The 20694-nt window shown below is 52.4% G+C and overlaps 1 protein-coding gene across 1 annotated transcript in view; it reads right to left on the minus strand.

The window, feature by feature from the left end:
- The window catches only part of SLC1A7 (solute carrier family 1 member 7), a 43949-nt gene that overhangs the window by 3321 nt on the left and 19934 nt on the right, over window positions 1–20694 (minus strand). Inside the window, exons 3-10 of the mRNA XM_079142470.1 lie at window positions 17348–17563; window positions 8985–9027; window positions 6612–6834; window positions 3993–4092; window positions 3100–3333; window positions 1621–1815; window positions 868–1002; window positions 280–382 (exon numbers count right to left, since the gene is read on the minus strand). Of these exons, the coding sequence (XP_078998596.1) occupies window positions 280–382; window positions 868–1002; window positions 1621–1815; window positions 3100–3333; window positions 3993–4092; window positions 6612–6834; window positions 8985–9027; window positions 17348–17563 (1249 nt within the window). The remainder of the gene's footprint in view (window positions 1–279; window positions 383–867; window positions 1003–1620; window positions 1816–3099; window positions 3334–3992; window positions 4093–6611; window positions 6835–8984; window positions 9028–17347; window positions 17564–20694) is intronic.

Below are 20694 nucleotides of genomic sequence, written 5' to 3' on the forward strand. Positions count from 1 at the left end.
GCCGGAGTCATTGAGTGGAACAGCCCCATCCTACACCAGGGTGTGATCAGGGCAGGGGTTGTTATATTCTGTTCCCACTGTTTCTCTTCTGTCTAGATCAGTGCTGGCCCTGGCAGGTGCTCAATAAATAAATGTTAGAGGAATTAGTCACCCTCTGTAACAGACAAGGAGACTGAGATCCAGAGATGTGGAGGGATTGACAGAAGGCTGCCTGGCTGGAAGGTCTGGTGCCCTGCCCGCCCCTCCCAGCTCCACCCTGCTGGTGGTCTCTGTTCTCACCTCGGTGCCTGAATCCCGAGCAAAGTCCTTCCGGCAGATGTGGGCCATGATCCCTGCAGCCAGTGCATCACCCAGCACATTAATCATGGTGCGGAAACGGTCCCTGGGAAACCAAGGTGGGTGGTGAGTGGTGGGCATCTTAAGGAGAGCTGGAGAGGGCCACGTTGGACTCAAAGGTGTAAGGCCTCTGTGGCAGCAGCACAGGAAGTAACCAGGAGGCGGGGCAGAGCACCCAAGCCCGCTTCTTGTGGGCATTGAAGTGAGTTGATGCAGGATGGTTCCTGGGCACGTGGCTGTGTGTTGCACAGGACCCTGGGCTTAGCCGGGCCTAGCTTAGTTTAATGCTCTGCAGTGACTCTCTTGAAATTCTTTGCCATTTTTGAACAAGGAGCCTCCTGGTTTCATTTTTGAACTCTGCCCCCTCCCCCGAAATTAGGCAGCCAGGCCTGTAGGACAAGTGAGGCACTCCTACTGTGCTAAGCATGGCAGCTCCCTGGCCTTCTGCCCTGGGGAAGGGACTTGGCTCCCTACTCGGCTGCCTGCTGCCCTTACCAAGGGGTGGTACTGGGGTTGGGACGGTGAACTCACAGAGCCCAGTCCACAGCGATGATGAGGTTGATGTCATCAGTGGGCAGTCCTACAGAGGTGAGCACGATGACCATGGTGACAAGCCCAGCCTGGGGGATGCCAGCTGCCCCGATGCTAGCTGCAGTCGCTGTGATACTGCAGCGGGAGTGGGGAGAGGAAGAGGAGGAGCAGTAGGTGGGGGTGGGGGGCGCATGTGTGGTCCCTGACCCCAAGAAGGAAGCCAGAAGGATGGCGCCTCTGGGACAGCCATGTGGGGCCAGGTTGCTAGGAATGCCACATCAGGGTGCTCTCATGTCCTATGACCCATGGGCACGCATCTCTGACCTCAGGAGAAGCTGAGGCAGCTGTGGAACCCATGGTGTGGCCCTACACAGGTTCTGTAGGTTCTAGAGATACCCGGGGGTTCTGATCTTCCACCAGCACAGTTCTGCCCAGCCTCCCACTGGGGTCTGGTCTCCAGGGTGACACTGAGCTGGGGCTGGGCTGCAAGGCCTCTCCTTGGCCTGCCCCACCCAGTGCCTGCCCTTGGCTCCAGCCACACCAGTGCTCGGTCCCGCCCCTGGACCACCTGCAGTGTCGCCCCTCCCTCCTGTCTAGACCCAGGCCCTCTTCCCTGCCACACTCAGGCACTGTGAGTCCCAGAGACCAGCTCACCCCCAGACCCACACAGCTAGTTTGCTGTGTGGCTTGGTGGAAGCCCATCACCCTTGCTGGCCTCAGAGACCCTTCCAGGGTGTGGGTTTCAGGACGCACCTAATGGTGATGATCTGGCCGAAGTCCAGCTCATAGTTGTTGACCTGAGCGATGAAGATGGCAGCCACAGCCTCATAGAGCGCGGTGCCGTCCATGTTGATGGTGGCGCCCACAGGCAGCACAAAGCGGGCGATGCGCCGGTCAATGTGGTTGTTCTCCAGCAGGCACTTGAAGGTGATGGGCAGTGTGGCTGAGCTACAGGCAGAGGGGCCAGAGTCTGCCCACTGCCCTCCTCCAGGATGGTTGGGGCCAATGACAAGAAGCCACCCTGCCCCAGGCAGCCAGCCCATAAGAGGGGAGAACAGGTGCCCTGGCAGGAGTGTGCAGGCACACGTGTGGGGCCTCCTTGGGACAGGAGAGGAGTGACCACAGCAGGACACCCACCATCCTCTTGCTTCTTCTCAGGGCTCTGGGGAGGAGGGCTGGCACAGTACCACATTGCTGGGCCTATGGTATCTGAAGTGGCAAACCACACAGGCTCTGCACCAGACTGCCTGGGCTTAGAGTCCAGCCTCCTGCCAGGTGCCCTGGCAAGTTCTTCAACCTGGTGCCTTGGTTTCCCTCTTCCACACAATACCCAGATCACAGAGCTATTGGGAAGATCAAGTCACTTGGGGCCTAGAAGAGTGCTTGGCACTGGGTCTGTAGGGGTGGGGTTGTTTGTCTACCAGGGAAAGAGGCCTGTGGGCTTCTTGTAGACTGAGAAACTGAGGTCCAGGAAATAGAAGGGGTCCAGGGCTCCAGGACAGAGTGAGGCCTTTGGAACAGGATGATGGGCTTGGGTCCCATGCCTCTGCCTACAGAGTAAGAGGTCAGCAATGGCCGCCTCCTTCCAACGCCTTGCCCGGTCGCCTGGATTGCACAGCTCTATTTCCCTGAGGTCCCCTGCACTTATCAGCCCCCAGTGGATTATCTCAGGCTTCACAGCAACCCTGGGAGGGAGAGGCTAAAATGATCCCAGTCTGAGTATGAGGATGCTGAGGCACAGGATGTGAACTGACAGCGCACCATCACCAGCCGGTGTGCGAGGGAACCATGATTCAAGTCCCACTGCCTAGCCTCACTGCCAAGGTTGAAACAGGACATCCAGCCAGGACATCCCAGCAACAGTAGACGGACACAGCCCCTAGGACAATGTGGGGCCTGACTCCAGCAGAAGAACCAGACTGGGGAGGGCAGTGGTGATTTTCTTCAGAATCCACAGCTCTCTCTCTCCCCTGAGGGGTGGAAGCAACCCCCATTTGGATTGAGCGAGTCTTAGGGACAGTGGAAAGGGGCAAGAGTGATTTGGATGGAGCTTCAAACATTAAATCTCTAAACTAGGTCTTGTTACCATAGCACCATTGCCATCCCCAGGTTTGTGAAGTGGGCCATACTAGCACTTTCTATGGTTCTGTGACTGGATAAATGATGGCTGGACAGATGTACAGAGCTGTATTCCATCCACCCCCACCCTGCCGGCTCATCACGTGTGGCTACCTGGAGGAGGTGGCCAGTGCAATGAGCAGGGCCTGGAGGACACCACGGATGAAGACAATGGGGTTCTTCCTGGTGATGAGGAAGTAGAGCAGGGGCAGGATGAAGAGGCCGTGGACCACGAGCCCGCACACCACAGTGATGGCGTAGAAGCCCAGCTTCTTTCTAACCGCCTTGGGGTCGTCCATCTCCAGGATCTTGCCAGCGATGAGGAACACAATACCAAAGGGGAAGTACCTGGGGGCGGGCAGCCCTGGGCTCAGGCAGGCAGGCCCATCCCGGCCCAGCTACCCTGTCACCATGTGACCTGACCTCTGAGCCTGCTGGGGCTTACAAGATGACTGAATGAGACCCAGCCTAGGGTCGGGCACATGGCATCCCTAGTGCCCTTTCACTCAACCACCCTCATCCTGGGCGAGCTCTTGCCCCACTGCCTTCCCCTGCCCATGCCTCTGAGGGGTATCCCTGACTCAGGAGCCCCCGTTTCAGCCCTTTGGGGGGATGGTGGGCAGGCCTCTGTGTTTCCCCTCTGACTACAGGATTCCTCATGTCTGAATTCTGAACCGAGGACTGGCAGCTGGTTCTTACTTCCAGTGTGTTCTTTCTCTAAAAGCTGAGCTAAGGGGGCTCCATGGCATGGGGAAACTGAGGCAAGGAAAGCAGCAGAGCCAGGCTGAGCTTTTAGCTCTCCTCCTGCCAGGCTAGCAGTAGCAAGCCCTGGGCTGGAGCCAGGCCTGGTCAGAGCTGAGGGTCCAGGCCAACATGGTTACCTCTGGAGGCTGAGCCTCCCATGTAGCTTTCCGCTGTGCTCCTAAGAGAGCACAGGATGGGATGCCCAGGACTGGAGGGGGTTGGTGGCAGGAGGTTGAAGAGGACCCTCCCTGGAGGAGGCTTACCACACGGCCACTGCCACAATCTTCATGACAGACTCATTGAGGCACTGGCAAAAGCTGACCAGAGGGGCCCCGCTGTCACCCATGCGACCCAGCATGATGCCTGTGGGGACACACAGCATATCACAGGTGTGCCAGGCATGTCAGTGGCATGCACACACACACACACACACACACAAGTCCCAGCCCTGACGCCTCCCCAGCATCCTTTGACCAGCCAGCACTCCCCCAACCCTCTTCTCCCCTTGGCCTCCATGACTGGACCCAACAGGGCTCTCCTGTCTCACTCCCCTCTAACCTGTTCTCCACATGGCAGATGTCATCCCCTCATGACCGAAATGCTCTGCCAAACACCCTTGATGTCCCTGTCCCCGCATTTGGACCATAAGGAAGTTCCCACAGCTTGTACGCCACATCTGACCGCCCTCCTCATCTGGCCCTGCTCTAACCCTCTTCACTGTTCCCTGGCCTGGCTGGTCTTCAGGCTTCTAGAATATGTGGAAGTCTGCACTGCCCCAGGGCCTTTGACCATCGCTTTCTGAACAATGAGTTCCCCCTGTGGCCAGGAAGCCCCTCCCCACACCCCTGGGCCAACTCCCAATTTCTTCTTCTCTCATTTCTTGCTGAGTTCTTTCTGTTGCTTATTACAACTGATAACATTTTTTCCCATTTGTCTGCTTTTTCTCCTTGGGGGTGAGAACTGGCTTCTCAGCTGGCACACAGTGGACATAAAACAAAAACTACCGAGTGCTACTGATGCTAAAGTCATCCCTGAGGCCCTGGTATCCCTGTGGTATTCTGGGTTTCCCTTCAGTGTGCACAGCACACTTGGAAATGGCACAGGTGCAGACTGTGCTGTGGGGTCAGGTCCATGACACTGGGCACCACCATGCCATTCTTGAAAGGGTGGCTGCATGACTGTTCTCCTGGTGAGACCAAAATGGGTCAGAGCACATTCCAAGGCTGCCCTCGTGAAGCCCATGTCACTTGCTCAGAGAAGCTCAGTGACTGGCTCAGTCAATGGGGGACAGAGAGGGTGGGGATTCATATCCTGGCCTGTGGGACTCTGAAGAAGGGTTCTTTCCCTGCAGCCCACAGATAAGTTGCCCTGAGGTGATGAGGTAAAAAGGGGGCCCTGTCTGGTTGGGCAGGAGAGGCCAGAGTTGGAGGTGACACTGGGCCTAGCCCTGCCTATCTGGCCTGTCACAGTGTGGCTGATGTGGACCCAGGTTCCCTCTGTCAGCTCCATCCCTCCCCAGGCTACTCTTGCCCCTCCCAGCCTCCACCTGGATTTCTCTGGGGGCATCCAAAGACTGACTCGATAGGAGCTAGTGTGCAGGGATCTGGGGGTGGCAGTGAGGCCCCTCTGCAGGCAAGGCCGAGGAGATCTCTGCACCAGCTGCATCCCAGCACTGGGGAGGGTCAGAGAAAGGAGGCTCGGTTGAGGAGTCAAAGAAAGCCCCATTCAGAGCAGCTGAATATTATCACTGAATACTATCACTGACGGACATGGGCACCAGCAGATGTGGGCACAGAGGCGGGCACACACTAATGCTGGTTCACACCAACTTGGCACACATACAAACATTCATACGTGGACAGTTACACTTGCTCAGTAATCACCAGGTCACTGGAGTCTCAAGAGTTTCTTTGGCTCTGCTAATAGATGTCTTTCTTTCATGTCCCCATCCCTAAGAGAGACTGCAGGTGGGGAAGGGAAGAATGTCCAGGACCAGGGACTGACTGCCAGGCATGCTGAAGGGTGCTTAAGACACCAGCCTGTCCCAGCTCACCAGCCTGTCCTGGCCCCTTCATGTGGCTGATGTTTTGGCCCAAATGATCAGAACCTTGTCTGTCATCATCTGTCCATCTGGTCATCTGTCACTCATCTCTCTACAGTTTGACCAAGCCAGAGCAGACCACCACCCCGGGCCCCACAGCGCAGGCCAGTGCTGAGAGGTTGGGAGTTGTTCCCAAGAAGGGAAAATGGTGTAGTAGGGCACCGCAGGTAGAGGCCCAGCCATGGGCTTTGTGGAGACAGTTTGGGGACCCTCTTTAAGAACAAGAAATTTAAAAGGTATAGGCCTTGGAAGGGTCCCCTACAAACGAGGACACCTGAGCCTTGAGCTTTATGGCTTCATGGTAAGTCACCTGTGATCGGGGACCTTGGGGACCCAGTGAGAGTAGTCAGAGGAAAGGTGTGGTCAGAAAGGACATCGTGGGGTCTAAGAAATGGCATAGATGAAAAATGGCTCTGAAAAGAGAGTTGGCCAGTGAGAAGCCCTGTGGTGGGGGGTGATAGAACTTGAGGTAAACAGTGGCCCCCCTCCCCATCCTTTCCAGACCTCAGGGACAGGCTGCTGGTGGGGACAGGGGTCACAAAAGAGAAGGCGAGCCAGTGCCCCTGGAAGAAAATCAGTGCTCAGGGGTGGGGATTATGAGTGAGGACCACCTGGCTCCCGCTGCTCGTGGGGAGCTGGACACACCCTCAGAGAGGGAAAGGGGGCTCAGCCACTCTGTTGGCTAGGAAAGGGGGGAAGGGCCTGGAGGACTGGGGGACTCCAGGTTACTCAGAAGACTGGATGGCGGGATGCCAGGAGGGGGTGGGCAGGCAGCACATACCCATGGTGGCAGAGAAGATGACGATGCCCAACACATTCATGCCATCACTGGTGCCTGGCTCTGACTTGTAAACCACCTCGGGTGCCGGGGTCAGGTCCAGGGCGAAGTTCTGCACACGAGAGCCATTCTCTTCCTGGACCCCATAGATGAGGATCCGCCGAGGAGGGGCCTCCTCTGGGGCCACCTTGGGGGACTTGATAACCGGGGTGGTCTTGGTGCGGTACTGGTGGGTGACATGACAGCCAGGAAGGAGTCAGGGCCCAATGTTATAATATCAACACAACAAGAACATGCCAAAAGCACCTGTGCATCCCCTCATATCCTATCCCGTTGACAGTAGCCTTGTGAGGTGGGCAGGGCAGGGATTATTATCAATACTTTATCCAGAAGAAAACAGATTCCTTCACTCAGTCACTACCCAGTGTGCCAGCCTCCAGCCTGCAGGCCTGGTTCCTTGTCTAACTCTGTGTCCATCTACTGGAAAAGTCCCCTTCCAACCACCGTAGCCAACCACCGATGTACCAGTCAGCCTGCTTTCCACCTGGCAGAAGTGGGGGCTTCCCTCTGAGACAGCCTGCCTCTGGTCCTCCTCTGGCCCTAGAGAATTCCTGGACCTCTCCCCCTCAGGCTCCAGGAACTGGGAAGCAAACAGGGGAGCCCTCACCCTCTTGAACATCACAGTATCAATAAGGCTATCCTTCTGGGGGGCGGGAATGAACCAGGCAGGAAATACATGAGTCCTAGGGTCTCTGAGCTTCATTTTTCCTCATCTATAAAATGGGATCATAATAGCATCTACCTTGCTGGATTAAATGCAACTATACACCCGCACATATATCCAGTGTCTACAGCAGTTCTGGCACATGGCAAGGCCTGTGAATGCATTACTGCTACCCTCGACAGCAGCGAAAACAGCATTCCAAGGCTGAACACTCTGAGCTGGGTGCCAGAGATACAAAAATGAACCAAATAAAATTTCTGCTCTGAGAGTGTTGGAGAGGGAGTGACTAGCTCTGCCTGGAGGAGTCAGACTGCTTTACAAAGAAGAGATTTTTTGGTCGAGGTCTTGAAGGATGAGTAGGAGTTTGCTAAAAGAAGAAGATTATTCCAGGCAGGTATAAGGTCGAGTGATATTCTCTTTCTCTTTCTCTGTTACCTTCAATAATTTCCCATCACAGCTGGAGTCAAAGCCCTGCACCATCTGGCTAATTTTGAAGACAAAGACCCAAGATGAGGTGCCCGAACGAGTGACTTATCCAGGCTCCTCATTTTGGAGCTCCCTTCCTAACCCTCAGCCATCTCCTTTGGGTCCCTAGCCCAACACAGGGCCTAGCCCCAGGAAGGGGTTCAGGACACTCCTGCTGGGTTGAGTGGACCAACAAGCTGTCATTCAAAAGGAGAAAAGAACTGTTGAAAGAGCAGACAAAGATGGAGGTGCAAAGAAGTTTAGCACAATTTTGAAAAGAGGCAAAAATTTGAAAACAACCTAGAGGACCACAGAAAGGAGACTTGGTCAATAAATGACAATCCAGCCCTACCATGGCTCCTATATATCTCCACTTTTTTTTTTTTTCTTTGCAGTACTGGGGATCGAACTCAGGGCTTTGTGCTTGCGAGGCAAGTATTCTACCAGCTGAGCTATCTCCCCAGCCCACCATTTGTGCTTTTAAGGAGCAGTTAATAGCCAGAGAAAAGGCTCAAGATATGATGAAAGGGGGCGGGGGGAGCAAGATACAAACCATGCATGTACTACAATCCTTATTTTATTTAAAAAAAAAAAAATATATATATATATATAATAAAAGACTAGAAACGTACTGTCTGCTACCTCTACTGCCAGGACACACTTGCTGGGTGAATCAACCAACCAGCTGCAACCAGAGATGACTTTTTACTTTTACTTTATATATTTTAATATTTTCCTAATTGTCTACAGTGAACATTATGACTATTCTTATTAGGGGGAAGAGGATTATTTAAAAAAAATTTTTTAAAGAAAGAAAAGACAGACTTAGCAGCCAGCTGGGCCTAAGTTTTTCGACCAGCTTTCCATTTACTGGTGGTATAACCTTGGGCAAATCATCAAATCCTTCTCAGCCTCGGTCTTCTCACCCAGAAAATGGGGCTGATCAGTGTGGGTGTGGGTTCCTATGAGGATGAGGAGGTGGTGTGTGAGCCTCCATGTGCGCTGAGGGCCTCAGAGGCACCCTCAGCCATGGCTTCCCGCCACCTGGTAATTGTTCTTCACAGGGCGAGGACATGGAGGCTCTGAGGACCTAGATCTCCCACATCCCCTCTGGCATCTGGCCTCCTCAGGAGCCCAGGAGGCTGGCAGGCCCTTCCCCTCCATCACCCAAGGACCCAGTTGCTTACCTGTTTGAATGTGGCTTCCACCAGGTTGGCTGGAAACATGTTCCTGGGAAGAGAGTCAGCAATTGAAGAATTCCAGAGCCCAGGACAAGAGAGCCCTTGGGGTCAGACCCTTGGAGTCATCTCAAACCTCCCTTGGCAGCTGGGCCCTCCACCAGTCATCCCTTCCCCCACAGTCCCCCACATGGCTCCGCCCCCATCACCCACAGCAACCTGAGATGCACTTTTCCAGCTCCAGGCCTTGGATCATGCTGTTCCCTCCCCCTGGAATGGCCTGCCTGCTTCTCTGTCTGACCAACTCCTGCTCCAGTCAACCACACCACTTCCTCTGCCCTGCCCTGTCTGACTGCCCAGGCAGACACATGGCCCTCCTGTGTGGCGGTCACCTCTGCTCTAACTCTGTCTGCCTCTCCTTGAAGGCAAGTCTTGGTTGTTCACATCTTATCTTTAGGGCCCAATATGGGACTTGGCACATATGTGGGATCATCATAGTCATGCCCGGGATAGGGATTGGTCAAGTTCCTTTGAAGTATTTGCATATTACCTACACCATCCTCCTGTATAAAGCATCTCTAGATTACCTACAATACTTAATATGATGTAAATGTGGTGTAAATAGTTGCTGTGTCGTGTAGGGAATGGTGACAAGGGGATACAGTTTTCCCTCAAATATATTTGACCTGCTGTCAGTTGTGTCATGGATATGGAACCCAGAGAAACAGAGAGCGGGCTGTGTTTTTATGAATGTTTTATTATAAAGCTGAGAGTGAAGGCGGTCTTGTCCTGCCAGCTATAAAACATGCTGTAAAGAAGTAACTGTCAAAACATTGTGACACTGACAGCCCCCAGTGGAAGGACCAACACAGCAGAACCTCAACCCAGAAATAGAACCCAGGACCTCTCGCATTTCACATCACAAGTCAGTGAGGAATGGGAGGACGCATCACGGATTGCTGGATAGCTGGCCAACAGTTTGGGAAAATCAACATTATATCCTTGTTTAACTTTCCACCAAAATAAATTACAGATGGTTTCAAGACATACATAATTGGAAAAAAAATGAAACCATAAACCAGGTACAGTGGTGTATCACTATAATCCCAGCTACTTGGGAGGCTGAGGTAGGAGAATCTCAGGTTCGAGGCTGGCCTGGGCAATTTAGTGAGACTTGGTCTCAATATGAAATAAAAAAGGATTGGGGCTATCACTCGGAGGTAGGACACTGCTGTGTTCAATCCCCAGTACTAATAAATAGGTAGAGGAAACAAAGGTTAATATTTTATCATCTCTTAGTATATGGAAGGACTCTTAAAAACAAAATGAGCAATTAAGAAAAAAAATCAATGTTACTACATTAAAAACATGAAATTCCTAAGTGCACTATGGCATCCTAGATTGCATTCTGTAACAGAAAAAAGTGACATTAATGGAAGCTGGTGAAATCCAAATGAGATCTGTAATTTCATTAATGGTGTTGCACTCATTTAATTTCCTAGTTTTGATAAAAGGATTATTTTTAGGTAAGATACTAATTAACATCGGGGATGGGGGTATGGGATCTTTTCTTCACAATCTTTTTTTGCCAAAATGGAAAGCTAAAAAATTAAGAAGCTTTATAAGACAGATTACAATACAAATGAAATGATAAAGCAAATGACAAACTAGGAAGACTAAATGACCAAGTGTCATATAAAAAGTTCACAAATCTTGCCCTGTTTCCATGTTCCCAGTCTGTCTCCTCTCACCAGAATACCAGCTCCCTGGAGGGCAGGACCCTGTTTTGATCCCTTTGGTGTCCCCAGAGTCTGGAAGAAGGCCTGGCACAAATCAGGCACTTAGCAACTACTTGCTGCAAAAAAACAGAAAAAAGGACCACAAAAATAGTAATATCTCAACAGACAAATGATTGGAAGATAGACCCAGGCAATTCACTTCCCAAAAGAGATGCCCCATGGGCAAAAACACTTTTAAAATTGTTTGGCTTCATCGATGAATGAATGACATTTCCACCTATGAAAGTGAACAAGTGTTTTTTTAAAATGAAGTTCACACACCGGGGAGATGGGCACCCTAAGGTGGATCTGGTGGTGGCTTTTCCCAAAGCAATTTAGCAACTCTTGTCCAGAGTCTTAAAAGAAGTTTATATCCTTATCCTCTTCCAGGATTCGATTTGAAATCAGAGACGCTAACTAGGATTCTTGTTCCAGCTTGCACATGCTGGAACAGGCCAGGTGCAACACTCACACGGCTCTCCTCTGGGATCGCCCTCCCACTCACTCTTGGCACGTCTCTTCTCTTTCAAGACTCAGCACACATGCATGGAGTTAGGTAGACGTGAGTGCACACTCTTTCTTGACCCAGCAGCCATGGCTGGAGGCAGAAACGAATTTTTTCACTGCTGCCAAGACTCGGGTTCAGTGTTCACACAGGGCAGGAGGAAGAGGGTCAGAAGGAGCAAGCAAGGCAGAAGCCTGGTCACGGGTATGTTGTGACCCAACCATCATTTACTCCTCCCCAGGAATGACAGCTTTGTCACAAGGGAGAGAAGAAGCAAAGGCCAGGAGCTGGGTTTGAGTATTTTTTTCCCCCATGAGTGATAAGCAGATCTCTGCCACCAGAATGGTAGCAGCCTGCAAGCAGACATCAAGCAGACAGGAAGCACAGCGCCTGCATTAGTGCCAGGAGCATGCATGTACAGCCTGTCGGGTGCATGGTCCACCTGCCATGGGCTTTTGTGACCAGCCAGACAATGTCAATTTGTACTGATTGTTAAATAGTTTGAAAATCTCTCCCAGGTACTGTTCCAGGAGCTTCAAGTGACTTAATCAGAGGTTGTTTTCTAATGAAATTTGAAGGGAAATCTGCTTTAGCTTGAGCAGAAACGAAAGAACATTTGAAAGATCAGGAGAAACCAGATGGAATTTGTACCTAGTATATACATGATACCTAGTATCTGTGACTTCCTTTAACATTGGCACAATGTGGAATGAGATGCACTGATGACGAAAGCCAGATGCTAAGCATGGCAGTGCACACAGGTGACCAGGACTGAGGTCCTGATGCCTGGGAGCTGCACCTCTGAACCTCTCATTGAGGAGAAAATGCAAGGCCCCACCCCCTCCTAGGAGTCAATCACCTAACCTCTGCTGTTGCAGGTTTCTCTTAACCAGCAGCCAGAGCAGCTCCTGGCTGTCATGTTTGCTCATACAACACCAGTGAACTTATCCTGCAGATTTAATCAACGGTTTTGTTTTGGATTATTATTTGGGAAAATGGACATTTTCTTTTGGCTTTGAACATCCATGGGAATCCTTCCTGATTGCCCTATGGGGCCTGTGCTCCAGGCAGCAGCTATAATGTGCCCGGTGACGACCGCCATGCCTCCAAATACCCACATACTCCCTGTGCAATTCTGTGGGCAGGGCCAAGGCCCATCTCTAGGCTTTCCTCCTCACTTACTATTTAAGTTCTCACTGTGACAGCTCCAAACTAGCCCCCTGTCACATGTCTCTAATTCATGCCCCAAAGGTGGGGATTATTTCTTTTCAAACAGCTCCAAGAACTTTATCCAGTCCCTGAGATGGTGACTAGGAGCAATAGAGCCAAGTCATTACTCAACCTCTGTGGTGTTTTAATAAGATTGGAAAAAATAAAGAAGAAGAAGAAGCAGCAGCAGCAGCAGCAGCAGCAGCGGGGGGGAGGGGGAAGAAAAAAAAGAAAAAGAAAGAAGAAGACGGGGCCGGCTCTGATGAGTGCTCTGCGTGGGTTTTTCTGTGAGGTTGCACTGGGCTCAGACGTCAGTTTTCTGGAGCCCCCACTGGAGCCCTGGCAAATGAACTCATGTCTTGGCGGGTCATCCAGGGACACAGCCTGTAGCATTCCTCTGGAATCATCTTGAGACATGGACACAAATCTTTGCACCCCTGGATGGTGAGCTGCGTGGCTTCTTTTCCCCTGTGTGTCAGCCCCTGCCTCTTTCTGGCTTTTCATTTGTCATATCTGCCTCCAGATCCCAGTTCTCTGTCCCAGTCATACGTTTTCTTGTTCAGTCATCAACATTTGCAGGCACCTGCTCTGCTCCAGAGCAAGGGTAAGGAGACCCCAGTTCCCCTCACTGCCAGCGTCCCCCTTGTCTTCACATCCTCTCAGAGGATGAGAGCAGCATCCCTCACATCCTTCTCATCTGTAGATGGGGGACAGTCCTGTTGCAGGGCCTTGTACTTATCGCCCCACCCCCAGCTCCTTTGCTCAGAGCAGGTTCTTAGTAAAGGTGGACTGCTTTGGGTGTAAGTGATCACACTGGTCCCCTGGGAATCCCTGCGCCAAATTCTGTCCACTCCACCCTTCTCCAGCTCATCCTTCCTAACCTCAGTAGCTTCTCCTCCCTCCCTTTTTATCTATTTATTTTGCTGTGCTGGGGATCAAACCCAGGGCCTCAGGCACGCTAGGCAAGCTCTCACCACTGACATGCCTTTCTAAGTCCAACCCCCGCTAGAAGCATGCAAGGTCCAGGAGGCCAGGCTGCCCTGCTTTTCTAGAATCTGCTTCCAGAAGCTTTGACTCATTCCCTGCAGCTTTTTCACTGCCCCGTGAGCCTTGGTGGTAGAATCACAAAGCTAGAGATCTTAAGAATCACTGGGAAATTGAACTGTGGAGAGAGGGCCTGGCCTGGTCAAGGTCACACAGTGGCTTATTGCTGGCAACGCTGCGATGAGACCACATGTCTCCCAGGTTCCCCACTCCTGGAAGCATGTGACCCCTCCCTGAAGCCCCACTCTCTGACCAAGAAGTGGTAACTGTGATGCCCAACCACCCAGTTTTGCAAAGGCCTCAAAGCAGAAGGCTCAGGTTTCACCACCACATGAGAAGCAGCTCTGGAACATTTGACTTTGCCACATGTGTGTGATCCAAAGCCCTGCAGCCCCTGAGCAGAGGGCTGTGCAGGGGAGGGCAGGGCTCCTCCAGCACCCACCGTTCCTTCGACGCTGTGGAAAAGTTGTTTGGAATCACAGACTCCAAGAAATGTTGAGTCATAGGCACCAAATCCTAGAAATGATGGATCTCAGAAATGAGGCTCCTCAAAATTCTTCTTGCCTTGGCTGCCAGACACCTGATCACCTCCTGCCCCCACTTCTGTTCCATTCTCTCCACAGCCTCCAGTGTGACGTGCACCCAGGCTCATCCCAGGCCTCTGCACCTGGCACACAGTGTATCTTTCCTAGGCAGTTCCGGCTCCTCCTGGGGCTTTGGACCCCAACTCCACTGAAGACTCTGTGTCCCATGTATGCATTCAGCAGACACCGAGTACCTGCTCTGTACCATGTGCTGTTCCAGGCTTCAGGGACAGAGCAGGGAACAGATTTGTAAAGATCTGGCCACAAGGGGCACCTAACTATGTATTCCAGTGGGGGCCACAGGAAGAAATAAAGAAATTCATGGATGTGATAATGTCTGAGGTAAAGAAGGTTGTGTCAAAAAGCAAAATAAAAGAGAAGAGGAGAGAGAGAGAGAAAGAGAGAGAGAGAGAGAGAGAGAGAGAGAGAGAGAGAGAGAGAGAGACAGACAGACAGACAGACCAAGACCCCATGAGGACCTTCTGAGGGTGACAATGAGCAGAGGTGAGGGAAGGAGCCACATGCTCTCCCCAGTCAGGGCCATTCAGAGAGGTAGCAATGGCACCAAGACAGAGGAACACGTGACATGGAAAAACAGTGTGGCCAGAGTGAGGGGAGGAAAGGGAGAGCCACCTCTCCCACCCTGATTCTGGGCTTGGCCATGTGACTTTCTTGGGCCAAGAGGATGTTAATGGACTTGCTAAAGGCAGAAGCTTGAAAACACTCACAAGTTTCAATTTCCTCTCTTGTTTCTCTATCTTCATCATGAAAAGATGCCCAGACAATCTCCTGGAATCCTGTTGTCACCCTGAATGAAGCTGGACTGGCCTGCCAGAGTAAAGGCCATACACAGCCCAGCGGAGCCATCTCTGCCAAGGTCATCCATTCCACAGTGGGCCCAGTGGCCTCCTGCAGACCATGACTGAACTTAGTTTGAATCAACAGATCCTCCCAGCTGACTCTAGACTCCTGGTGGTCATTTAAAATCCAAAAATCTTAGGTGTTTGTTACACAGCAGTAACTGACTGACATAGACGGCGAGAGTTTTCTTAGAGAGAGGGAGAGATGCTGTGCTAGGCATCTATTCCCATGGGGGAGTAGAGGAATGCTTTTCCCTGAACTTAAGCCAGGAGAACTACTCAGAGACCTTGGCTCATGTCCCCCAGGGTTCGAGGAATGTAGGGGCTGGTGCCTGACTCATATCGAAGGCCCTGGGAAAGACCTGCACTTCTAACAAGAATATGTATTCTTTCCCATGGGTCAGATATGACGCTTACAAAAGGGACTCTGACCAAGAGCATCACTCAGAGGGGTGAAATGACCCCAGAAGACAGGATAACCAGAGATCAGGCCTGAGGAGGGTGCTTTAAGCAGCCAGATGGAAGAAACATCACCCTGGTTGGCAATCAAATGAACCCACAAAAATACCCCTGAAGAAACTCCACCATGGAGCCCCACCGCAGCTCACTCATCCCCGTGAAGGCCCACTCTCTCTCCTCTCTCCCTACTGCTCCAACCCCAGTGTTGGCAGCAGAGGAGCAGGCAGAGGAAGAGAAACACCGACCACCCTCTGCCCCTGCAGCTTCCCAAGCTTGAATCAGATCCACAAGGCTAGGACAGGGTTAGTTTTAAATGGAATAAGCCTGGGGTTTTAATATCAGACAGGCCTGGAGTCCTTATATTCGAAATTGACTGGAAAGTGAGAAGGACTAGAAGAACTTCACGGAGCAAGCTTAACAGGTAGCAGGTGAAGCCCAGCAGGCCATTCCCAGTTGTGTGTGCTTCTTCAGGTGTTGTCTAGTCCTCTGTCCACACTCACACTGTCCTGGGAGAGACCTCACTATCAGGACTACCTACTGCCTCTACCCTGGTACTTTCCAAACCTCCATCTCTAGCTCACTTTCTCCCACAAGACTGAGATCCACTGGGCAACCACTGACTGACACACACCCTGGGAGATCTGCCGCTGCGCTGGCACCTTCCTGTGGCTCGGTAACCACACTGCTGTCCACTTGGATCATCAGGCCAGAAACCTCCATTCAGCACCACCCACCCTCCACTCTCACCTCCACTGCTCCTCCCCCTGCTGATGCTACCCGCTGAGCTACAGCACAGTCCCCATCCCATGGCCACCTCCCTGGCCAGTCCCTGGAACTGCCTTCTCCTCCCACCCTACCCCTCTCCCACTCAGAACCACTCTTTCAGCCAGAGCCTTCTGAATTGGATCATGTCACTTCTCTGTTTAAATCCTGTTTCCTGTGGCCTTTAGGAGGACCTTTAGGTCACCCCCACCCAATTCCCCAGCATCCCTCTTCAGGCCAATGCTGCAGTCAGCCTGGATGGCTGTGGGCGCTCCCTCCCACACCACTCCCTTCCAGCTCGGGACCTGCACACCTCCCCACCCTCCACCACCTCCCCATCCCTTTCTTTAGACTTTTCTTTGCTCCTACTCCATTACAGCACTCATGCCCCATATAGTCTCAGCGTATTTCTGGGTCTTTCCTAGAAGGCAGAGGAGAGGCTGAGTGTCCTTATTCAGGCCTAGCACAGAGCCAGTCCTAGTGAGGGACAGGAGAGGGACTCCCTGCAGAGAGTCTGGGGGGAGGAGTCCCTGGTGGTTCTATGGCTGAGTGTGCAGCGCTTTCCTGAGGACAAGGGCTCAGGTCCATGGAACATGGTCAGCAGAGATGATATGGCACCGTAAAGGTGGCCAAGAGCACCATCTTGGGAGTTGGACAGGCCTGGGTAAAATCCTGGTCCTACTGCCTACCTGCTGGATACCCCTGGAAAAGTCACATCACCTCTTTGAGCTGCATGTCTTCATCTGTGAAAAGGGAACCGTTTTTGTTGTTGTTAGTAAAGAAGAAGAGCCAAATCTGCAGGCCTTCAACCTCACAGGCTGGGTGCCCACACTGCTGGTGGAATCAGCAAGTGCTCGCTGACCCTGCTCTGGCCAAAGAGCAGGCATGGGAGCAGGCCCGTCCTGCCTCTGCTTCTGGACTGATGGGGCAGGTAGCCACGTGAGCCTCGCTGGAAGCCCTGGGCTGGGAGACAGGGTCATGCTCCTCATTGACTTCAGGGTCCAGGAGGTCAGGGTCTCTGCAGGACCCCCATGCCTGCCTCTTGTTACCACATGTAATCAGAGCAGCTCCCAGCAGCCCCTAGCTTTTGCCCTGTCCTGCCCTCTGGAGGCCATGAGGGGCACCTCTGGCCAGGGGTGCACTCCCGAGCAGGGCGTCGGTAGCAAGTTACCGGATGAGGTCCAGCAAGGCATCCGCTGAGCTCATGACCGGCTTTCCACTCTGCTCTGTCATCTCCTTCTGGGCTGCACCACCTGGGTGGATGATGGAGACCATGATGATGCCCACGACCACGGCCAGGAAGGTGGTCCAGAGGTAGTATGCCACGGTGAGGATGCCCAGGCGGCTGGAGGTCTTGGCATCCAAGGAGGCGAGGCCAGACATCAAGCTGGGAAGAAGAGGTGGGTCAGGTCTGGAGGGCACACACCCCCTGGCAGGCACACGGGTGTGCCCACTCCAGCCCCCTCCTGGATGTGCCCAGGACTCCACTCCCATCCGCCATGCTCCAGGGAACCCTCCTCTCAGTAATTCAGTCCTGTGGCTCCTGCTAACCTCTTTCCACTCTGCTCGCCCCTCGACACCCAGGGTCACCAGCCCAGCAGTCCACACCTTTGATAGTGCCGTTTCCTCTGGGTGGTTCCCTTCTTCCCAGAAGCTTCTCTGGCTTAACTCCTACTCAGCAAGCAAGTCCAGGCTCAGCGTCACCTCTTCAGCAAAGTCTTTTAAAGTTACCTGCCTCTTCACCACAGTTAGGAGCCCATTTTGGGGCTCCCCTAACCCCTAGCCTCCTCTGTCATGACCCTGTTACCTGTCTCTGTCTGTCTCTAGATTGAGTGATATGAGAGGGACAGGTCTGATTACTCTGTGAGACCCCAGTGCCCAGCATAGGCCAAGTCTAAGTGGGTGCTTTCTGCAGCTTTGCTGAATGAATCAATGAGTGAGGAAGCCAGTTACAGCACTGGCAAGAAGTTGGTGACCTGCGCCTAGCTACAGTTCTGCCAACTGGCTACATAACCTCTGGGAATCAAGTCACGCTTCTGTGCTGGGGCCTCAGGAGTCCCATCTCTAAAATGGGAACAAGAACGGTGCCTCTCCCAGAAAGCAGCTGGGCCACCGTGGGTTCGTGCCTAGGCCAGTTCTCCCTCAGGGGAGGCTGTGCGGAGGGGGCTTGCAGAACTCTCACCTCAGATCTTCCCCATCACTGGCCACCCCCATCTGACCCCTGTGTCCACTAGTACAGGTCAGACCCAAAGAGACTGTAGCTGGTACAGGGGTGTGGAGAGCGGGTGGGGAGGGGGAGGGCAAGAGATTAATTAAGGAAATGCTCGTGCTTTGTTTTTTTGCCAAAAGGATTTTCCCCCAAAGCCTTTTCATTCCCTCAGATAAAGGAAGTATTTGTCTGGTTTTAATCATGTAAACAAGAGCAGATAATCCCTCCCATCCATCCACGCTCTTCTTATCAGACTCCACACAGCAGCATCCAGGGCCAGGCCAAGCTAGGGCAGCAGGCCCATTCCCTGGCCTGAGCCCTGCTGTCCTGCTCACTGCCACATGGCTGGCCTGCCATATGAAGACACAGGGAGGGTGCACATACTAATATGTAACAAGAAATCCCACCATTACGTGCAACTGTAATGCACCAGTAAAATCTGTGAAGGAAAAAAAGTAGTTATTAAGTTCCTTAATTATAAGATCTTTCTAGGCTATTCTTTGTAGTCAATAAACTGTTTAAATGTTCAAACAAGCATAAACTGAAAAAAGTTCAGGAAAAAAAAAAGAGGGTAAGTGTCCCTCCTCCAGGAAGCCTTTCCTGATCATCCTGCTGAATGGGACCCCTTATCTGGGCTCCCACAGTCCCCACCTCACTAAGTTACTCACTGTTTTCTGGAGCACCTCCCAGTCCAGGCTGGGCTCTGACTCAATGCCGGGTCCACAGAGCCAGCCCCAGCCTGAACTAGTAGCTTGTTGCTGAATGAAGGAGTGAATGAATGAGTGATTGAATGAATGAGTCAATGTTCAGAACTACTGTCGTCTTCCCCTGCCAGGATGCCATATGTTAGTGATGGGCTTAGGGTGGGGCTCAGACGTAAATCCTGAAGGGCTCATAATGGGATTGTGTAGCTGGAGGAGCCCGACTGCTGTAATCATTATCCAAGAGATTCCCCCCAGCCAGAGCCAGCACACTGACCCCAAACCAAGCAGTCCTCTCTCCAAACAGAACTCCACAGTCAAGTGAGCCACCTCAGGCTTCAGGGAAGCCATGACTTTGAGAGAAAGACCAGCCCAACTGGACCAGAATTCAGGCCCCAACTCCAGACCTGTCCTCTCATTCATTCTGTGTCTTGCCCTGTGCCCCCAGAGAGGAATCAGCACCTGTCTGTGACCTCAGGAGCTTCTACTCTGGCAGTGAGTAGGGCTGGAGACAAACAAGGATCTGGGTCACAAGGGGACGAAGTAACCACGGGACAAGGTAGATACATCAGTATGGCAAGGAAAGAGACAAGGGTTATCTATCTCTCTAGGGGATAAGGGTTAACTCCAGCTAGGGTGGTCAGAAAGGGCTTCTCGGAGGAGGCAGGATTTGAGTTGGTTCCTAGAAGATGAGGACGATTTGGAGATGGGGCAGACGTGCCAGGGCTGTGGGGTAACAAAGGCAACAGAGATGCTGAAAGTGTGGGGTCACTGTGCTGTTCAGTGTGGTCAGAGTTCAGGTCATATTTGAAGTATGATGATGGGACAGGAGTGGATGACCTTGAATGTCAGACCAGGGGCACTGAGTGCCACTAAGGTGGTGCACGCGGGGAGAAAGGGCCTGGCAGCACTTCAGCATAATTCAGCCAGCAGAATTTGCTGGATGTTTGAGGAGGAGAACTAAAGACTCAGATTTGAGAATATCAGAGGAAAGTACACCAGGAGGGTCACTGGAATGGTCCTTGTAAGAGTAAAGACCTTGTGTCTTAGATAAAAAGGTACAGCAAGTCTGTGTGCCAGGGATCTAAGCGGCCTTTCCAGTGGATGGTATCATTGAGAAGATGTCCCTAATTTAATGTAAAGTGGCAAAACACTTTACCAACTGAGTTATAGCCCTGCAGGAAGCCCCCGAGGCAAGTGACCCCTCTCCTGCTGCCTGGGCAGACATGTAGAGACATGTTTGAGGGATTGGGCAGTAGAGGGGTACAGATGAAAACCAGACTTCAGAAGGGGATCAAAAGCCCCAGAGGAAAACGAGGCCTACCACAGGGATGGTGCCAACACAGAGACAAGCATATGTGGGAGGAAGTGCAGCTGTAGGCGGAATGGGACCTCCACTCCCAGCCTTGGGGGTCACCCGTTCCTCTGGAAAGGAGAGAGAGGGCTGGTGGAGAGGGAATTCCATTCCCTGGGGTCTAAGCAGGTCTGCTCTGGGACCGCCCTCCCTCCCCCCACAAATGGGAAGGGCTTTCCTATTGGCTGAAGAGAGAGGGAGCAGAAATGGGACCAAGTGAGTGGGATGCTGGCAAGAGCTGACCCAGCAGGCTG

This window comes from Sciurus vulgaris, assembly GCF_902686455.1.
Source record: "Sciurus vulgaris genome assembly, chromosome: 1".
Classification (NCBI taxonomy): Eukaryota; Metazoa; Chordata; class Mammalia; order Rodentia; family Sciuridae; genus Sciurus; species Sciurus vulgaris.